Source organism: Mustelus asterias, chromosome 9 (genome assembly GCF_964213995.1).
Source record: "Mustelus asterias chromosome 9, sMusAst1.hap1.1, whole genome shotgun sequence".
NCBI lineage: Eukaryota > Metazoa > Chordata > Chondrichthyes > Carcharhiniformes > Triakidae > Mustelus > Mustelus asterias.
This window is the reverse complement of record NC_135809.1, coordinates 102,129,151-102,149,500: the sequence shown is the minus strand read 5'-3', so window position 1 is coordinate 102,149,500 and position 20,350 is coordinate 102,129,151. Positions and strand designations below refer to the sequence as shown.

Here is a 20,350-nt window from a genome sequence, read left to right as displayed (position 1 = left end):
ATGCATTTGCTGGCTCATTTTTTGTCCGTAATACTAAGTTCCTCATCCTCAATTCGGATTTGAAATTATTTGTGACATTCTCTCCCTCTACTTTTTCAAGTCAAACATTCCGGATCCTGACTACCCTGAGGATTTTTTTTCCCATTTAATCTATCCTGTTGATCTTTTATGAATAATTTCAAATACATGATCACTTGCCAGAGGGGATAATTTTTCCCTATTCTTTTTCAAAACCTCGGGTTGAAAATTTCTCATTAGATTACCTTGCAACCTCCTTTTATAATAATAATCCTATCATTTCCAATCTCTCCACGTAATGAGGGATTCTCTCATTCTGGTAAACCACATCTTGATAAACCTCTGCCCCTTTTCTAATGCTTTTGCATCTTTCCAGAAGTGTGATGCCCATATTTGCAAACAACTTCCAGCTGAGGCTTTGGCATGATCGCTTTTGCTCTTGAATTGGTGTAGTCATTGTTTCCTCCTGTATGTTATGTAATATTTCCCACTGTCTACAATCATTCAGGAGATTGAAGATTTTCTATTTTATGGTACAAGAAATGCTTTGATTGCAAAGAAAGTCCATTGATTCATGTATAATTAAAAGTCTACGGGGATATTGTCAATGCTGGCGTCTTAAATATTATCTTTGCCGGTAGCGGCCGCGCAGCGGCTAGCACTGCTGCCTTACAGCGCCAGAGACCCAGGTTCGAATCCTGGCTTGGGTCACTGTGCGGAGTCTGCATGTTCTCCTCATGTCTGTGTGAGTTTCCTCCCACAGTCTGAAAGGCGTGCTGGTTTGGTGCATTGGCCATGCTAAATTCTCCCTCAGTGAGGTGACTAGGGGATTTTCACAGTAACTTTGTTGCAGTGTTAACGTAAGCCTACTTATGACTAATAAATAAAATTTATTTTAAAATCTGAGTGAATGCGCAATGCCTCTGTCAACCCAGTGTTAAAAGTAATTTTTTCCAAATTCTCTCTTGAAATCAATTATCAAAGCATGCCTTAATGTGATACCACAAGGATGCATAAATATTTGTACATCTGTCACACCAACTTTAAATTTAATTTGGTTCTGTTTTGGTGAGAGGAAAATTTGTATTCATAGAAGATTAATCCGATCAGAATATCTTTCCTCTAACGAACACATAAGTCATCCAATTCTACTGTCAGTGCTGCGATGGATGCTCTTGCTCGTAATGGTGGTAACTAGTGATACTATTGCTCTCCATGCCCTTGGTTAGGAAGGAGGAAATTGGTGCATGGTTTCTGCTCCGTTAGTTCCTATTGGGATTGTACTTGTGGGCATTGGATGACAGTGTGATTGCTGTGATACTGTGACATTGAGTTGTCAGGGTTCTCTTAATCATATCACAAGTGACTAATTAATACTTTGACAAGATACTGAAAGGCAACAACCATTATTGGAAATGTACCTCAGTAACAACATAGGATAAAATCAATTTGAAGGATTCCCTTTACTCTACCAGTTGTTAATTTCCAAGTCAGAGAAGGCTTTTGAAAATATTTTTCCCTGTTATGCAGTTTATTGTTGACATATCCTAACTTAATCCTTTGCAGTTAATGCATTCTTTAAAAAGAATAGAGTTTTTGCTCCGATTAATTTAGTTCCTGTTTAATAAAGATACACACAGGCAGCAATATCTCAATGTTCAAATAGATTTAAAACATTGTTGTATTGGAAAACTGGGCTTTTACTTTTCAAAGTTACCTTGGCCAGAGATTAAATTCATATTTGTCCTTTCGTGCCAACTTTGTCTGGTGCTTGACCAAGAGATCATGATGCTTGAATGAATTTTAGTGGTGTCAGCAGAAAATTTGAGGGTCATTAAAGCTGAACCTGTCTCATCATCTCTCACTTAAGGGTGGAAACCCAGGATTTGTTCACTCTCCCCTAAGCTTGAGGCATTCCAGCCCATTGTTGCATCTCTACTGCCTTAGTTGAAAGCTGGTTCAATACAAATGAGGTCAAACCATCTTGGTCTTTGTGTGTCTTGGTGATCATTGCATAAAATTTAGCAGTACAATAAATGCTCATTTTTACCTTGATGTAATGCTGAGTCATATAAAGCAGGCATTCCTCTGGTTTGACCTGATCTCTGGCACGGTAGCACAGTGGTTAGCACTGCTGCTTCACAGCTCCAGGGACCTGGGTTCGATTCCCGGCTTGGGTCACTGTCTGTGTGGAGTTTGCGCATTCTCCTCATGTCTGCGTGGGTTTCCTCCGGGTGCTCCAGTTTCCTCCCACAGTCCAAAGATGTGCGGGTTAGGTTGATTGGCCATGCTAAAAATTGCCCTTAGTGTCCTGAGATGCGTAGGTTAGAGGGATTAGTGGGTAAATGTGTGGGGATATGGGGGTGGGGCCTGGGTGGGATTGTGGTCGGTGCAGACTCGATGGGCCGGGTGGCCTCTTTCTGTGCTGTGGGGTTTCTATGATTTCTGCTGTGTTCGTTGATTTGAGGGGCCAATGGCCTGGATATTGTGGTGATAATGGTTGCAAAAATATCAGCATTCACCATCATTACTCCACTGAAATTGAAGTTTGTTTAACTTCTCGCTTCAGTTTTCATTTATTTCGCTATCTGAAAATAAATTCAAAGAATATTTGCTTTTAACTTCTGGAATGTGCATACTTCATTGTGGCTGCTTATTGCTTGATAATATCACTTGCTGTACACCTCGCAATCTCCTTGATTTAGCCCCAGAATTAAACTGACTAAAGGAAAGGGGAATTCAACGTCACCGAGATTGCTAGATCTTTGGAGGAGCTTGTGAGCACTGTTACTCCCTGCTGACTGCAAACTCCAGGCCAGTGCAACTGATCTCAGCACATGTGAATTTGAGAGTAATTATCTGAAAAGGAAGGATTTGCAGATCTTATGGAGAGGAGGCTAGGAAGTGGCACTGTGCGCATGCGGTAAAACGCGATAGGCCTGAGCTATGCTGTCTCCATTGTTGCATAATGAGCTTACCTGCCTTGGGTCAGGTGAATCAGCAAGCTACTAGAAAACTGCCACAGCCTATGGAGCTGAAACTCAGCATGAACCATTGCTGGGAAAGAAAATTTGTATGGATGGGCAAAACAAAATGAAACTTCAGTACAGTTTGTAGTAATTTTTACACGAGCAGTTTTTGAGGATGCAGTGCTCTCATTTAAGAGTCACGTGCACATTTTACTTTTATAGTTATTTTCTTGTTTTCACGTTAATTCATCTTAACATTCTGGCTTGGCTGTGTTTAAGTTTTTTTGCAAAAGTGAACTGACCTCCAAAATAGTCACTGACAACTAAAAAATTGTTCCTGTTGGTTGGCTTTTAAATCAAAAAAAAAGTTCAATTGCCTGTTCAACTGCAGAGAGGCCAGATGTTGTATGGTATTTTGAGTGAGTTAATATTTCAAGTTAGTTACTATCTAGATTATTAAATTATTTGATTCAGGATTTTTAGTGGACTGCAGTTGAGACATTTTAATTATGTAGAAATATAGCAGAGAAACAGACATAGCCAGTTGAATGTTTTGAGATTCTCCTTTCTTCCTTATTTATGGTTGCTTGTAAATATGCTAATTAAAACTTCAGATACTGTGATTACCAAACCTGAAATTTGAGGAAGGAAAGTGCAGGCCCTTTTTAAATGTCCTTTGTTGCTGCAAGCAAGGGTCAAATATATTTTCCTGTCACGAGCTTCATGCTCCTCAAATTGTGATAACTGCTGTCCAGAATATTAGCTCGAGATGCACAGGGCTGCACTTTGCTGTAAAATTTAATGGTGAGATGAACAGCATTCACTTAAAGTTTATATCGGTCAGGAAATACCAGTGACCACACATGATTAGTTAGTGGCAAAAGTCAGGAAGTTGCCCTGTTATTCCAGTGGTGGGGAGACTTGATATTGAAGTCCATAGAACGACATGACGTTTCAGTTCTTGCACGATAGACCTATTAAGCCATGAGAAAAGACTAAGGTGTACCAATGCCTGTTTTAAGTATTTTTTTAATAATGTGATTAGCTTTACTTCTTTAATAAACCTCCTTGGCATTAGCAATTAATTCTTAAGAAGATAGTGTCTCATTCCAGTTTTTAATTGTTGGAGAGTTACAAAAATAAAAGCTAATTTTTTTTCTGGATTTTTCCTGTCCGTCTATTTTATTTTGTTCCTTTAATCCCATCTATCTTTCACCCTCTCTATTTTGGTACCTGATTAAAATTGAACTCTATTTGACATCCTGGTTCAGATTCTGCACTCTTTACAGTAAGATTGAAGAACAGGTGGCACAGTGGTTAGCACTGCTGCTTCACAGTGCCAGGAACCCAGGTTTGATTTCTGGCTTGGGTCACTGTCTGTGCGGAGTCTGCATGTTCTCCTCGTGTCTGCGTGGGTTTCCTCCCACAGTCCGAAAGACGTGCTGGTTAGGTGCATTGACCATGTCAATGAAGTTACTCTGAAAATCCCCTAGTCGCCACACTCCGGCACCTGTTTGGATTCAGTGTACCCAAACAGGTGCTGGAGTGTGGCGACTAGGGATTTTCAGAGTAACTTCATTGCAGTGTTAATGTAAGCCTACTTATGACACTAATAAATAAACTTTAAAATATTTAAGTAGGCACACGTCGCACATCATGCTCAGGCCCCACACCCCCTGAGGACATGACCCTGACATGGTTCTCCAATCATAATGAATTCCAATATAAAATTCCATAGCAATCAGTGAGTAAGTATAATGAATGGTTGGCAGCATTGATCTGCAACTCAGTAAAATATGGCCCATAGAAAGCAGAGAGTAGCAGTGGACGGGTACTTTTCTAACCGGAGATCTGACTAGTGGTGTTTCACAAAGATCAGTGCTGGGGCCTGTTGTTTGTAATATATAAATGATTTGGAAGAAAATGTAGATGGTCTGATTAGTAAATTTACAGATGATACAAAAATTGGGGGACTGGCAGGTAGTGAGGAGGATTGTCAGAGGATATAAATCAGCTGGAGACCTGGGCTCCGAGATGGCAGGTGGAATTTAAACAGGACAAATGTGAGGTGATGTGATTTGGAAAGTCTATTGCACAAGGCAAGTATACAGTAAATGGTAGAGCCCTTAGAAATATTAGCATACAGGGGGATCTAGGCGTGTAGATGCACAGTTCCCTGAAGGTGGCAACTCGGGTTGACAAGAAGCTGTATGGCATACTGGCCTTCATCAGTCGGATGTTGACTATTGGAATTGGAAAATCATATTGCAGCTGTATAAGACTTTGGTTAGGCCGCATTTGGAGTATTGTATACAGTTCTGGTCGCCACACTACCAGAAGGATGTTGATGCATTTATTTGATTTATTATTGTCACATGTATTAACATACATTGAAAAGTATTATTTCTTGTGCGCTATATAGAAAAAGCATATCGTTCATAGAGAAGGAACCGAGAGTGTGCAGAATGTAGTGTTACAGTCATAGCTAGAGTGTAGGGAAAGATCAACTTAATGCAAGGTAAGTCCATTCAAAAGTCTGACAGCAGCAGGGAAGAAGCTTGAGTCATTGGTACGTGACCTCAGACTTTTGTATCTTTTTCCCGAAGGAAGAAGGTGGAATGGAGAATGTCCAGGGTGCATGGGATCCTTAATTGTGCTGGCTGCTTTGCTGAGGCAGCGGGAAGTGTAGACAGAGTCAGTGGATGAGAGGCTGGTTTGCGTGATGGATTGGGCTACATTCGCGACTTTTTGTAGTTCTTTGCAGTCTTGGGCAGAGCAGGAGCCATACCAAGCTGTGATACAACCTGAAAGAATGCTTTCTATGGTGCATCTGTAAAGGTTGCTGAGAGTCGTAACTGACATGCCAAATTTCCTTAGTCTCCTGAGAAAGTAGAGGCGTTGGTGGGCTTTCTTAACTATAATGTTGGCATGGGGGGACCAGGACAGGTTGTTGGTGATCTGGACACCTAAAGACTTGAAGCCCTCGACCCTTTCTACTTTGTCCCCATTGATGTAGATAGAGACAAGTTCTCCTTTACGTTCCCTGAAGTCGATGACAATCTCCTTTGTTTTGTTGACATTGAGCAAGAGATTATTGTTGCCACACCAGTTCACCAGATTCTCAATCACATTCCTGTACTCTGTCTCGTCATTGTTTGAGATCCGACCCACTATGGTGGTGTCGTCAGCAAACTTGAAAATCGAATTGGAGGGGGAATTTGGCCACACAGTCATAGATGTATAAGGAGTATAGCAGGGGGTTGAGAACACAGCCTTGTGGGGCACTGGTGTTGAGGATGATCGTGGAGGAGATGTTGTTGCCTACCCTTACTGATTGTGGTCTGAGAGTTAGGAAGTTCAGGATCCAGTCGCAGAGGGAGGTGCCGAGGCCCAGGCCACGGAGTTTGGAGATGAGTTTCGTGGGAATCATAGTGTTGAAGGCTGAGCGGAGTCAATAAATTGGAAACTGACATAGGTGTCCTTGTTATCTAGGTGTTCCAGGGTTGAGTGCGGGGACCAGGAATATGGCGTCTGCTGTGGACCTGTTCCGTCGGTAGGCAAACTGTAGTGGATCCAGGTAGTCCGGGAGGCTGCAATTGATTCGTGCCATGACTAACCTTTTGAAGCATTTCATAATGATGGATGCATTGGAAAGGATGCAGAAGAGATTTACCAGGATGTTGCCTGGTTTGGACTATGAAGAAAGGTTGAACAAACATGGATTGTTTTCATTGGAGGGTCGGAGGATGAAGGGGGAACTGATAAGATTTGTACAAGATTATGACAGGCCTGGATAGAGTGGATTTTCCTCGGGCTGAAGGGTTAATTACTCGGTGGCATAGATTGAAAGTGAAAGGGGGATGTTTAAGAAAGATGAAAGGGGCACGTTTTTCCAGAGGGTGGTGAACGCCTGGAACCTGCTGCCGGAGGAAGTGGTGGAAGTAGATTTTATAGCAACGTTCAAGAGGGATATGGCCCATGTAGAGGCAAGAAAATATTAGGCATGTGTCGGCACAGACTTGGTGGGCCAAAGGACCTGTTCCTCTGCTGTACTGTTCTTTGTTGTGTCTAGAAATATTTGCTTTAACCAAATAACTTTAAGTCAAGAGCAACTACTTCACTGGAATTTATATGTATGTGTCACGATGTGTATGTGCACATCTCCATCAATTCTGGTGTTAACCATGGCTCAGTGATGGTATTCTTGCCTTAAAGTTGGGGATTCAAGCCGTGCTTCAAAGATTTGACCATTTAATCTAGGCTGACACTTGAGTGCTCCACTGTAAAGAGCTGTCCTTTGGATGAGATGTTAAATTGCTCTCTGAGGTGGCCATAAAGACCTCCTGGCAATGGTCCTGACTAACATTTATCCTTCATTGGAGATTTTACAGCACTGAGACCATTTGGCCCAATAGGTTTATGCTCACATGAGCCTCCCTTTATTTTCAGCGCATCTGATTATCAACATATCTTTCTCTTCTTTTCTCCATTATGGAACCTTGCTGTGTGCAATTTGGTTGTTACTTTTCCTACATTCCAACAGTAATTGTTATAAAAGTATGTAATTTGCTGCAAAGTGTTTTGGAGCATCCTGACATTGTGCAACGCACTGTATAAATGCAGATCTTTCTATCTCAGTCATTTAATTTGAATGCTGATTTCAACATAAATTTCAAGTGCCATTTCTTTATAGAAGCTGGCCAGCTTGTACTATTCAGATCCAAATATTTAGTCACAAACATCAGTAAATCTTTCCCAAATTATATATTTAAATTCCAGAATTGTAAATCATCAAAAATGTTGGTAACTAATTTGATGCAGTTTTTAATGATTTAATTCTCTCTTAGGTGTAATTTACTTGAAAAATACAATTACACAGTACTGGGCTGAGCGTGAAGCTGCTTCAAGTGATGTGCCACCATTTACTATTCCAGAAGAAGATCAACAGTTCATCCGTGACAACATAATAGAGGCTATTATTCAGTCACCCGAGTTGATAAGGTTTGTAATAGGAAAGGCTTTTTTGCTGATAAACGCTACTGCACAGAGTGGTGAATACCATACTGCAAATTAACACCATGTCTGTGATCAGCAAATGCTGCCAGTCAATGTGAATTTGCAGTAACATTCTCTGAGAATGTGACAATCTTTGATCTGTTAAGGTCCTTTTTATCTAAGCCAAGAACACATGGATGCCCTATTTCCAAATCCTAGCCAATGCTTGGTAGCCAGCTGCAAGATGGCTTACAAAAGCAGCTGTGGTCAACTTCCATGTGTTCACTTTCTGTCCTTGAACTTGCTGTTGCTGCTAATCCTAATCGCTGTTTTACCCATAGCTGAACTTTAGCTTTCTCCCATTGGAGAGGATCAGTGATGCTGAATCCTAGCTCTGCGTATTATCCACTTCCTCGGTACATTATGCATGTAATGTGACCTCATATATTGTGTGTTGGTAGCAAGTGAAGATGAGGTATTTTACTTGGTATGGGGGCCGACTGAATCTCGCATTGTTTACATGCCCACTCTTGAGGTCACTAGGTGGTGATTGTGGCCGGGAGACCCGAGTTGTGTTCTCTACTCCAAGTCACTGCTGTCTTCCGCATTCAAGATGCTACTGCACAAGCAAATAACTCTGTGCATGCAGATAATCAAAAGCGGTCTGTTCTGTGTGGTTCAGTCACATACTGGTTTAACTGACTACTGGCAATTAAGTTCATACCAATAGTCTATTACTTGACTTGGCGTGTGGTAGTTTTCTTTCTCAACCTCAGAACACTCCTTTCTGGCTTACTGCTCAAATATTTGTAGCTACTTGATGTTGCTGTATTTTAGTTTTTTTGTTGTCCTGATACTCACTGGATGTGGGTCTTGTAAACAACCGTATAGGGGATAAGGTATTTTCTCCTGTTGGATGGTTTAAATTGATCCTTTGTTAATGGGAAGAAAAAAATCTGCACAACAAATAACTAAGCTTTATAAGCATGGCAGTTTGATCACTGTCTATGTGGAGTTTTCACATTCTCCCCGTGTCTGTATAGGTTTCGTCCAGGTGCTCTGGTTTCTTCCCATAGTCCTAAGATGTGCGGGCTAGGTTGATTGGCCATCTAAATTGCCCCTTAGTGTTGGGATTGGCAGGGTAAATGCGTGGAGTTGCGGGGATGGGGCCTATGGATGGGAATGTTGTTGGTGCAGGCTCGATTGGCTGGTTGGTCTCCTGCACTGTGGGGATTCTATGTTAGCTGATATTTGCAAAGTTAGTGGAAAGCTATATAAATTATTTTTAAAGTTGCACTTAGTGACCCTGGATAAGGAGAGGGTTGAATCGCTTTGGGATTCACGCACTCCTGATTACTGGGCATTAACCCCTAACTGTTAGCAATTGAACAACACCTAAACATGACAAAATACAATTCTTAACTGCTAACCTATCGCTACGAGTTCCCATTATAGACTTAAACCCCTCTTTTTAGTTAGCAAAACACAAGCATACTTGCTTGTGCTTAGGTTAACAGCCTTTGAGCTTTCAGATAGCCTCTGGAGAGAGAGAGACACACAAATATTTCTTTCAGCTCCAAGCAGCAACTGTTCTTTTTGAAAATGAAACTACTTTCTTGCAAGCTTGGACTCTCCATCTAACTGTATGACTCTGCCCCTGTCAATCAAGCTAATCAAAGCTCACTTAACTCTGCATGTCTAGCAGTAAGCCCTACTGGATGAAAGCATAAATTTCTCAAGTGTGCATTGAGTTTGGCTGCGATAGCTCATGATAGAACAGTCAGCTAAGTCGTGAAGCTTGTACATGTGTAGTTCTTCCTTGAATTGGGTAACTGTGAACAAACATGTACCGGGCAGAAGTGTATGAGGATAATATGACGATACTGTGCTATTTTAATCTCCTTTGTTTAATGTCGGGCTGCTTTTAGAGGCAGTGTTTTATTACAAGAGTCTTATTTGTCTGGGAAAATGTGCAGGATGGTAACTGATTTTAGTTAGGAATGTGTTACTTGGTAGAGTTAATGGACCTTTTGTTTACTTATGTTCTCCTGGGATTTTGGACTAGGTATGCAGAGTTAAGTGAGTTTTGATTAGCTTGATTGACGGGGGCAGAGTCATGTGGTTAAAGAGAGGGGCTAAGCTTGCAGGAAAGAACAGTTTCATTTTCAAAAATAAAGAGCAGTTGCTGCCTGAAGCTGAAAGAAATATCTGTGTCTCTCCAGAAGCTTTCTGAAAGCTCCAAAGCTGTTAACAAAACACAAGCATACTTGCTTGTGCTTAAGTTAAGTAATTTTAAAAGAGGGGTTCAAGTCTAAGAGGAATATTGCTTGAATTGGAACTTGTAGCTGTTGGTCAGCAGTTAAGAATTGTATCTTGTCGTGTTTAGGTGTTGTTCAATTAACTGTTAAGCTAATTCATTTTGTTATAGTTAAACTGTGTTGTTAATAAAGTTTGTTTTGATAAAAGCTTCTGAGTTTGTCAGTAGAATCATGCCTGGAGTGAAATATCTTATCCTCACAATGCAAACATTATTGGAGTCTAGCCTGGCTTCTTGACCTGCCTTGGGGTTTCTGATCTGGTACCCTAACATTAAATAGGCCATATGCAAAGAGTGTAATGTAATGGAAAAAATTCTAACAGGAATAAAGGAAGGGCACTTATGCACATCAAGTGCTGCATTGCCCACCAACTAAATGCAGATTAAATCAAAAGGTATAGCAAAACTATTGTATTTAGGCTTGGCATTATGGTTGTACTGAGTTTAACACTTGAATATAACTTAACTGTTATAAGTTTTAGACATCTGAGTTCATGTTTTGTTGCATGTTCATTTATTAAACTACAATAAGAGTTTGTTTTTGAGGAGGTGGTATCTCAGTACCTTGAATTAATATTGTTGTTTTCTTTTAGGGTGCAACTTACTACTTGCATTCACCAAATAATCAAGCATGACTATCCTGGCAGGTGGCCAGCAGTTGTCGAGAAAATTGGATTCTATCTGCAGTCTGATAACAGTGCCTATTGGCTTGGAATCCTCCTCTGTCTCTATCAGTTGGTGAAGAACTATGAGTAAGCTCTTCATATTTTTGGTTTTGAATAGTTTCCAAAGTACCTTTTGGGCATTTTAGCCAATGGAGCCAAATAGTACTTGTATAAAAATCTGCATACTTGAGATGCACTAATGACTCTTCTGCCTCCACCCACACCTCCCTCCCTCACCCCAACACAATGTTTGATCCAAAACATTTTGATCCAAGGTTGTAATTATTCATGCCAATGTAAAGATTTACATGGGAAGGAATGTATATGGGAGAATTTTAGTGTTGAATGCGAAAGAAAAATACTTCGAAAATTAAGTGTTCAAAACTTGTCAGTACCTTGACTATATAGGTCACTGAAATTACTGATGCGGTAGAGCATTGTGCCCTGAAGTGACTTAGTCAATTGTAGGCAGGACTGCAACTTCACACTGGTTTGGAAAACAATCTGAGCAGGGGAACTAATGAATGTGCCTAACATATGCCTCACTGAAAGAATGTGCAATTGAAATGTAGGAAAATTTTTATTTTGACTGGTAGTTCACATATTTTATGTACACAGGTACAAGAAACCCGAGGAACGGAGCCCATTGGTGGCAGCTATGCAGCATTTTTTGCCGATGATGAAAGATCGTTTTGTCCAACTTCTCTCTGATCCTTCAGACCACTCTGTCCTTATCCAAAAACAGATCTTCAAAATTTTCTATGCACTTGTTCAGGTATTATAATGCAAAATGAAGTGTTGTCTGTACTCCAATACTGTGTGCACTAGTTCCCTAGCCATTAAGACTGTTTTTGAACATGATTGTGTTACTCCTAAGCTTGAGAAGCTTACAAAATGCTTAAAAGTAAGCTCAGTCATCCTTGAATTTACATGGGTGCCAACTTTCTGTGTCTTTGGAATATCTGTTAGTTGTCAATTAAATGCAAATTCATCTTGCAGAGATTCTGAAGCCAAGTGTCAAGTCTAATGATTTTGCTGGTGGACATAACTGCTTGTAATCGTGACACTTGTATCCTTGCATCCTTGTTCTGCAAGTCAAGTATATGATTCTTGTAGAAGTACTGCAATGCGGAAGACTTCTATTCATATCACTAGTACCAATATGTCAACCAACCATCGTATCAGACTGTCCATGTAATTCTGGAGATCTGCAAATCCATTTCCTGGAAAAAACGGGCTGCTTTGAATTGAGCCTTGTATCAGTATAGGCTGTCTGTATATTGCATGATGGAGTATTCGATGAGCATCTTGTGTGTTCTTTGTGAATGTTAATTTTGCCTTATTTATTTTTTGGGAGGTTGATGTGAGCAATTAAGGTTGTCATTCTAGGTGGTGCTGATGCCATTGCATCCCCTTCATCACAGGAGGGAAAGTTGTTTGGAGATGCAATGGAATCTGAAGTTGAGAAGGATCCATTTAACTCCAAAACAAGGTTAAATTTGACTTTGTTTGTGATACATTAACCACTAACTGCAGGTGGCTAATTGGGAATTCTGATGTGACTGTGTTTTTTATTAGAAAATTCCACAGACATCATGTGATCTCATTGATCGTATTCACATGGCCTATGCTTATTTTCTTTAATCATGTTGCTCATTTGTTGATAAGATTGTAAGATGAAAAACATGGCTATGTTTGAATTGTTTGAAAGTATTAGTATAGATTTAAGGAGAAGCTAAGTAAGTACATGATGGAGAAAGAAATGGAAGGATATGTTGATGGGGTGAGATGAAATAAGGTTGGAGGGACTCATGTGATGCATGAACATCAGCACAGATCTGTTGGGTTAAAAGACCTCTCTGCTTTAAAATTTGATGTAATGTTACTTCATTGGTTCTTACTTATTGGTTGTCTGCTGATAATGGCATATAACACTGTGAAAATGCTATATTTTGGCACCATTGGAAAACCGGGAGCATTCAATGTTGGTGCGAGCTGTAATCATTGTCAGTTTGATCAATTATAATTGCTCTAGTCCAGCAGAGGAAAGTTCAACTAATAACGAGCATCTTCAACAGGGCAGGTCATGTGAAAGGAGAGCAGCATCCCAGATGTGTTTGATATAGAGAATAGGGCTGTTTCTGGCATGTGTTGATGAGTGTACCACTACTGTGTGTACTTTTGTAGTAAAATGGATTGTCATAACTAAGCATGAGGTTTGTCAGTAATTTCTATTGAACAGCAACAATATGGTCTCAACCCACTTGGACATCGCACACTGTGCCAATTAGTTTTCTTCCACATGTAATGCATCATTCTGCTTCTTCCACTGCTGTTGAGAAGTTATTTTGCAGGCTGACTTCTTGCTGTTTTATTCTGTATCTGTTTTGAAATGCCAGTCCACTTGATGTCATAGCTAAAACTGGGGAATCTGCTATATGAAGAGTAGTGTGAATGTGTGTTGTTCGGATATGAACCTGCTATTAACATGGCTCCATACATTGGAGTACACCAAGGGTCACGTTTCTTTCCCATTTATTAGTGTTTACAGTTAGAGTTGTGCTTGATGCTAACTGCTGTAATTAGAATTGGTCAATCTTCATTATTGCATCAAATAATTTACTGAATTCTTGTTTAATTTTTGCTAAATTATGCAGGCAGATTTTTATTTTCAGTGAAATTAAAATTGTAGGCTGAACTTCATATTTTCTTGTTCAATGAACTGTGTTTCCTTCCTACAGTACACCCTACCGTTGGAGCTGATAAGCCAGCAAAACCTCACGGAATGGATGGAAATACTCAAAACTGTAGTTGATAGGGATGTTCCTCCTGTAAGTTTTCTCTTTTTTGTGTCCTCTCTTTCGAGAATATTGATTAATTAAATATAAGAGCTGGAAGTTTGCATCCTCTTAACCAAATAAAGTAGAAAATGAGTAAAGATGAAGTACAATAATTAAAAGTGTGGCGTGTTTCTGCTTTACTTTAAGGACACAAAGAATTGGGGAATTAAGTTTCAAAGAAGCTTGGAAGGTTTTTAGAATAAGTTCTGTGAAATGGATAAATTATAGAAGCTGGTGCTCTTTTTGGAGAAGAGAGAGTTGAGAGAAGATTTGATAGAGGTGTTCAAAATCATGAACAATCTAGACAGTAGTTGGGGAGAGAGAGAGAGAGAGACTGTTCCCATTGATGGAAGAATTGAGAACAAAAGGACCAATTTGAACTGATTGGCAAAAGAAGACCAACTAATGAACTTTTGGGTGGATGAAGATGGACTTTTGTAAGCGAGTGGTTAGGATCTGAAATGCACGACCTTGTTCCTTGTGAGTGTGCTGGAGGCAGATTCAATTGTTGCTTTCAAAAGGGAAGGATTAGCCCCTGAAGAGCAACAATTTGGAGGACTATGGGCAAAAGACAAGGTAATGGGATTAGCTGAGTTGCTCTTGCAGGAGGCCAGCATGGGTATAACTGCCTTCTGTGTTTTAAGCATTCTGTGATTGATTCTTTTAATAGGTAGAAGTTGAATTGTGATGTACTGGGAGGTAATGTTGCGATTTTAAAAAAATTGTACTTGAAATATAAAATATGGTAGATATTTGCTTTCCAGATAAATAGCATTGACTACTATTTGTTACTGTTTCTAAACCAACATTTTAACTTAGTCTTATACTCGTAATATGTGCAACTTTGAATGCTTTAACTTTTTCCTTTTCTGTGCATTCGTATCTCTGATGTACTTCCAACAGTTTTAAGTGCTGTATTTTACTTCAGACCATTCCTAAATTACATTTGCTTGCTTCTGCCATTCACGGAAAATTACTTGTTTTGTATGTTACAGATTGTTCTTTGTAATTGGTTTTAAATTTTTAAAGCTTTACTCAGGCAAGAGACTGGACATCTCAACATACCTGCATCATAGTGATGACTTGGTCAATATATGCAAATCAGACCAATTGCCAGTACTTAGCTTGAGATTGGGATCCTGATTAAAAGCTGTGTATGTTTTTTGTGTCTGTTCATTTCTTGGAAAGTATTTCTATCATCAATTTCTTTGTCCATATTTATAATGCAAGTTGTGTGAACCCATAATGTTGTTAATACGCATTTCTGCTGGTATGTGTTCAGCAAATTTTCACTTTTGAATTTGTGTTTGTTTAAAGGAAACTCTTCAAGTTGATGAAGATGATCGACCTGAGCTCCCTTGGTGGAAATGTAAAAAATGGGCTTTGCACATCTTGGCCAGATTGTTCGAAAGGTGAAGATTTTTCATTGGTTTGTAATTTTTAGAATAAGTCGATAAACCCCCCGTGTAACTTCTAGGTGATGTTTTGTTCCATGAATGTCATCCGCTACCTTGGTCATTTGTCCATTTTTGGTGGGAGACTGGATATTGGGTGTTGGCTAGCTGTTGAAGCATGGAAGCATTTGAGCTGAGCGAATTCTGACCTCGCCCAGTGTACATGCTTAAACATTCCCAGCAGGAGTTACTATATAGTGACCAAAAGCCAAAATTCTGAAGCTATCCTTACTCATTACCCATTTGGGGAGCCATAACTGTGAAACTTCCAAATGCAAAACTAAAACTTCAAATGTTTCAATAAATGACAACTGAAATATGTTTCTATCTACCAGATACGGCAGTCCGGGTAATGTTTCCAAAGAATATAATGAATTTGCTGATGTTTTCCTCAAAGGTTATGCTGTCAGTATCCAGCAGGTATAGTATCATTTCTATGCATTTCCTCACTGGCATTAATAATATGTTTCTGTCTTTTTTGAGCTTTACTGTCTTGACACCCATACTTTTGCTCTCAGCTAAGAAAATGGAGAGGACTAGATTGGCTAGTGTACAGATTTGTCATTTTTCCATGACAAATTTACAATTATTGCTTGATGGAATATTTACTTCCATAGCATTAGCTGTAACTATTTCCAGAACAGCTGTTTTTGGAGTAAAGCTGAGTCTGGGATTGAAACGTCTTACAGGGTTATTGCTCCACTTAACTGTTATAACTCAATACTAATTTATGTGAGATGTATTAAGTCATGGTTGTTGCCAGCAAGGAATCCGAGAGAGAATGAGTGATTATAGTAACACTGTGGAACTGTGCTGTCACTTGTGTGTGTAGGCCATGTATTTCAATTCCTTGATCCAGCTATTTTTGTGTGCATGTGTAAGCTAGTTCTTAACTCAGTATATCTTGTTGCAGGTGCTTTTGAAAGTTTTGTATCAGTACAAAGAAAAGCAATATGTGGCTCCTCGAGTATTGCAGCAAACACTGAACTACATTAACCAGGGTGTTGCTCATGCTGTCACCTGGAAAAATCTGAAACCTCATATTCAGGTGAGGCTGCTTATAATGTTGATTTAGTTTTTATGTTTTGCCAAGAAAATTGAGCAGTGTTATATCGAAAACTTGATGGGCAGAATGGCCCACTTCTGCTACTTTGCCTTATAGTCTAAGACATTACGAAGAGATGAATTTGTTGCAAGTTAGCAGTTCTTCCTTTCTGTAGTTTAATTGGTTTAACAATGCTGTTATTGGGATCTGCCCAAGATTCTTCAATCACGTTTATGCAAGTTCATAACCTGCAACTTATTAGTTGACCTAAACCCAAACTACATCTCAATGGAATTGCCTGGTTCATTACCCATTTTGAAGCTGTTGACACTTTGTAAATGTGGTGTTCTGTGGACATTGGTTGCCATTGGATGTTTCACCTGAATGACTGTTCTTCATGTATCCAGAGTGATTATTAGTCAGATTTTTAACTGGTTGGGGCGATACAGCCGAGTCAAAATATTTTTTTAACTTGACAGTGATATCATTGGATATTTTTCGCTATTTCTAAGCTGATGCGAAATTATAAAATACAAGGATGTTAAACATGAATGAGAAGTTGGACTGCTACGTCTTCCTTTCTACTTCCTTTTTCTTCCCCCACCCCCAATATCTGCAGAGTGAAGTCACTCGTGGTTGCATGTACCCATGCTACATACTTCTCTAGTCTACTGATTAATACCATGCCCCACAATATCATCACTGTTTCATGGCCTATAAACAACTCTTAGCAGTGTTTGCAGCCCCATGCTATTTCTCTACTCTACCCAAATCGATTTCACAGTTTGTTCTTGCAATCTGAGATCCTCCCTTACTAATATACAGATCCCTTATTATCAGTGAAATGCCCCCTCCTTTTCCTTTTTGCCCATCCTTCCTGGCCATGCAACACTGAGCAACCCCTGTTTTAAACTTGCTGAAAAACACATGATTCAAGTTCTGAAAACCAGCTAAGCTAACTACATAATTAACCAGCTGCACCTTGAAAACAAGGTTGGAATAAACTTCGCTGAGAGTGATCTTTAGTTAAATTAAAGAGAAAGAACTAGACTTTAGGTATAAATTAACCCCTAAACTCAAGTCTGTTTGCAACCTTGGTGTTACTTTTGATCCTGAGGTGAAAGTCCAACAATCATGTTTGTGCCATTGCTAAGATTGCCTCTTTTCACCTTCATACAATCACCTGACTTTGCCCCCTAACTTAGCTCATCTGTTGCTAAAACCCTCATTCATGCCATTGTTACCTCTAGACTTGACCATGTCAATGCTCACTTGCCTAATCTCCCACATTCTACCCTCAGTAAGCTTGAGGTCATCCAGAACTCTGCTGTCCATACCTTGCAGCAAGTCCTGTTTCCCTGTCTCCCCTTGGCTTGCTGATCCACATTAGTTCCTGGTCAAGCAACATCTTGACTTTAAAATTCTCCTCCTTGCTCCCTCCATGATCTTGCCTCTCTCTATCTCTAATCTCCGCCAGTTCCACAACCCTCCAAGATATTTGTGCTTCTCTAATTCTAGTCTCTTGTGCATCCCCAATTTGAACTGCTGCACAATATGCTTAGGCTCCAAGCTCTGGAATGTCCCTACATCTTTCTACCTTGTTTTCTTCCTTTATGACACACTTCTTGAAAGTTACTGCTTTGACCAAACTTTTGGTCAACAAACTGAAAATCTCCTAATATAGCTTGGTGTCTTTCTTTGTTTTACAAGGTTCTATGAAGAGCCTTGGAACCTCTTTTTGTTAAAGATGCTGTATAAGTACATGGTGTTGTAAATTGGGATTGCCAGAGCATCTGAAGCAAATTTTCATAGTTTGGGGGTGGGGTATGAGGGCTGCCCCATTGGCTTTTGTGTCTTTGAGCTAAGAACAAGGAACATTAATAGAAGGTTAAAGTTACTACAGATAAAGCAGTCATTCCTAATGGAAAATATATTTGGAACAGTAAGTTTGATGCCATCCCAGGATGGAAAGTCTGTAGCCAGTCACCGTCCTCGCACTCATGAAGAATGGTCACTCGGGTAAAATATCAAAGGGCTGCAACACTTTTGAAACTGCACCCATCAAGAATCAATGCCAGCGGATGTGGTGAGCCGTTGGCTGCTGGTGAGATCTTCTGGTCCCACCAAAATCTACTGGCTTTTGTATGCCTCGCCTGCCCCTGTGTGGGGTCAACTTCGGTGGGACCAGAAGATCCCACTTATGGTAAATTGATGAAGTTGATGAGAACTGTCCCCAACCAGATGTTCTTTTCAGTTTGAGACAAATCAGTTTATTCTGATGAATTGTTACCATAAACAGACTTTGTTTGCTGTTCATAGGGCATTATACAAGATGTTGTCTTCCCCTTGATGTGCTACACAGATGCAGATGAGGAGCTCTGGCAGGAAGATCCTTATGAGTATATTCGTATGAAATTTGGTAAGAGATGTTATTTTGGCTGACAGGTGGGATTGTTAATTTAAAAACATGCATTGTTTCATTTATAATGATACAGAAACTTTATTAACAATAAATGAAAATAAAAATCAGCAGTTTTCGACTCACTAAATCTTTGATTAGGTTTTGATTATTCTAGCATGGTATCCTCTGAATCTCTGGTTGTTCTTTCTCCCTTTCCCCCTTCTGTACTCATTCTTTGCAGTGTGAAATGATCATGGATATTTTATCCATGCTGGCATTGCTTGTTTTGAGCATGGATAGCAAGTTTTTATCCAATCTCAAATGATTGTAGTGGAGCCAGTCCAACTAACCACAAGGTTATTTATAGCAGGAATTATTGGATGTAGATTTTTAAGACCAGGAATGGGGAATCTTGATTTTTTTTTTTTAATCTTCCAACATGAGCCCCACCTCAAAGAACAAAGAACAGTACAGCACAGGAAACAGGCCCTTCGGCCCTCCAAGCCTGTGCCGCTCCTTGGTCCAACTAGACCAATCGTTTGTATCCCTCCATTCCCAGGCTGCTCATGTGACTATCCAGGTAAGTCTTAAACGATGTCAGCGTGCCTGCCTCCACCACCCTACTTGGCAGCGCATTCCAGGCCCCCACCACCCTCTGTGTAAAAAACGTCCCTCTGATGTCTGAGTTATACTTCGCCCCTCTCAGCTTGAGCCCGTGACCCCTCGTGATCGTCACCTCCGACCTGGGAAAAAGCTTCCCACTGTTCACCCTATCTATACCCTTCATAATCTTGTATACCTCTATTAGATCTCCCCTCATTCTCCGTCTTTCCAAGGAGAACAACCCCAGTCTACCCAATCTCTCCTCATAGCTAAGACCCTCCATACCAGGCAACATCCTGGTAAACCTTCTCTGCACTCTCTCCAATGCCTCCACGTCCTTCTGGTAGTGCGGCGACCAGAACTGGACGCAGTACTCCAAATGCGGCCTAACCAGCGTTCTATACAGCTGCATCATCAGACTCCAGCTTTTATACTCTATACCCCGTCCTATAAAGGCAAGCATACCATATGCCTTCTTCACCACCTTCTCCACCTGTGTTGCCACCTTCAAGGATTTGTGGACTTGCACACCTAGGTCCCTCTGTATTTCTATACCTCCTCCCAATAGATTCTCATAAACTTTCAGTCATAGTAGCAATTAACAATCAATGGTAAAATTATTCAGCTAAAGCGTTGATAAGTTAACTAATGATTTATGATTGTGTCCTGACTCAAAGTTAGCTACCACATAAATTTCCTATATGTTTTGTGTTGAACCATGTGATTTTGGTTTACTTTCACAGGCTGTGGATGTCGTTGGCTCGGCCAGCATTCATTATCCATCCCTAATTGCCCTTGAGAAGGTGGTGGTGATCCACCTTGTTGAACCTCTGCACTCCTGTGGTGTAGATACACCACCGTGTTGTTTGGGAGAGAATTCCAGCATTTTGACCGAAGATGCAAGTCAAGGTGGTGTGTGGCTTGGTGGGAAACTTGCAGGTGGTGGTGTGCCCATGCATCTGCTGCCCTTGTCCATCTAGTTGTAGAGGTCACAAATTTGGAAGTTGCTGCCAAAGAAGGTTTGACAAGTTGCTGCAGTGCGT

General features: G+C 40.2%; 1 protein-coding gene across 3 annotated transcripts in view; it reads left to right on the top strand.

The window, feature by feature from the left end:
* ipo7 (importin 7) overlaps positions 1 to 20,350 on the top strand; it is a 61,665-nt gene that overhangs the window by 13,695 nt on the left and 27,620 nt on the right. For all 3 annotated transcript variants that reach the window (XM_078220707.1, XM_078220706.1, XM_078220705.1), the window contains exons 3-10: positions 7,835 to 7,988; positions 10,893 to 11,051; positions 11,583 to 11,739; positions 13,706 to 13,795; positions 15,122 to 15,216; positions 15,594 to 15,678; positions 16,172 to 16,306; positions 18,623 to 18,722. In XM_078220707.1, the coding sequence (XP_078076833.1) occupies positions 7,835 to 7,988; positions 10,893 to 11,051; positions 11,583 to 11,739; positions 13,706 to 13,795; positions 15,122 to 15,216; positions 15,594 to 15,678; positions 16,172 to 16,306; positions 18,623 to 18,722 (975 nt within the window). The remainder of the gene's footprint in view (positions 1 to 7,834; positions 7,989 to 10,892; positions 11,052 to 11,582; positions 11,740 to 13,705; positions 13,796 to 15,121; positions 15,217 to 15,593; positions 15,679 to 16,171; positions 16,307 to 18,622; positions 18,723 to 20,350) is intronic.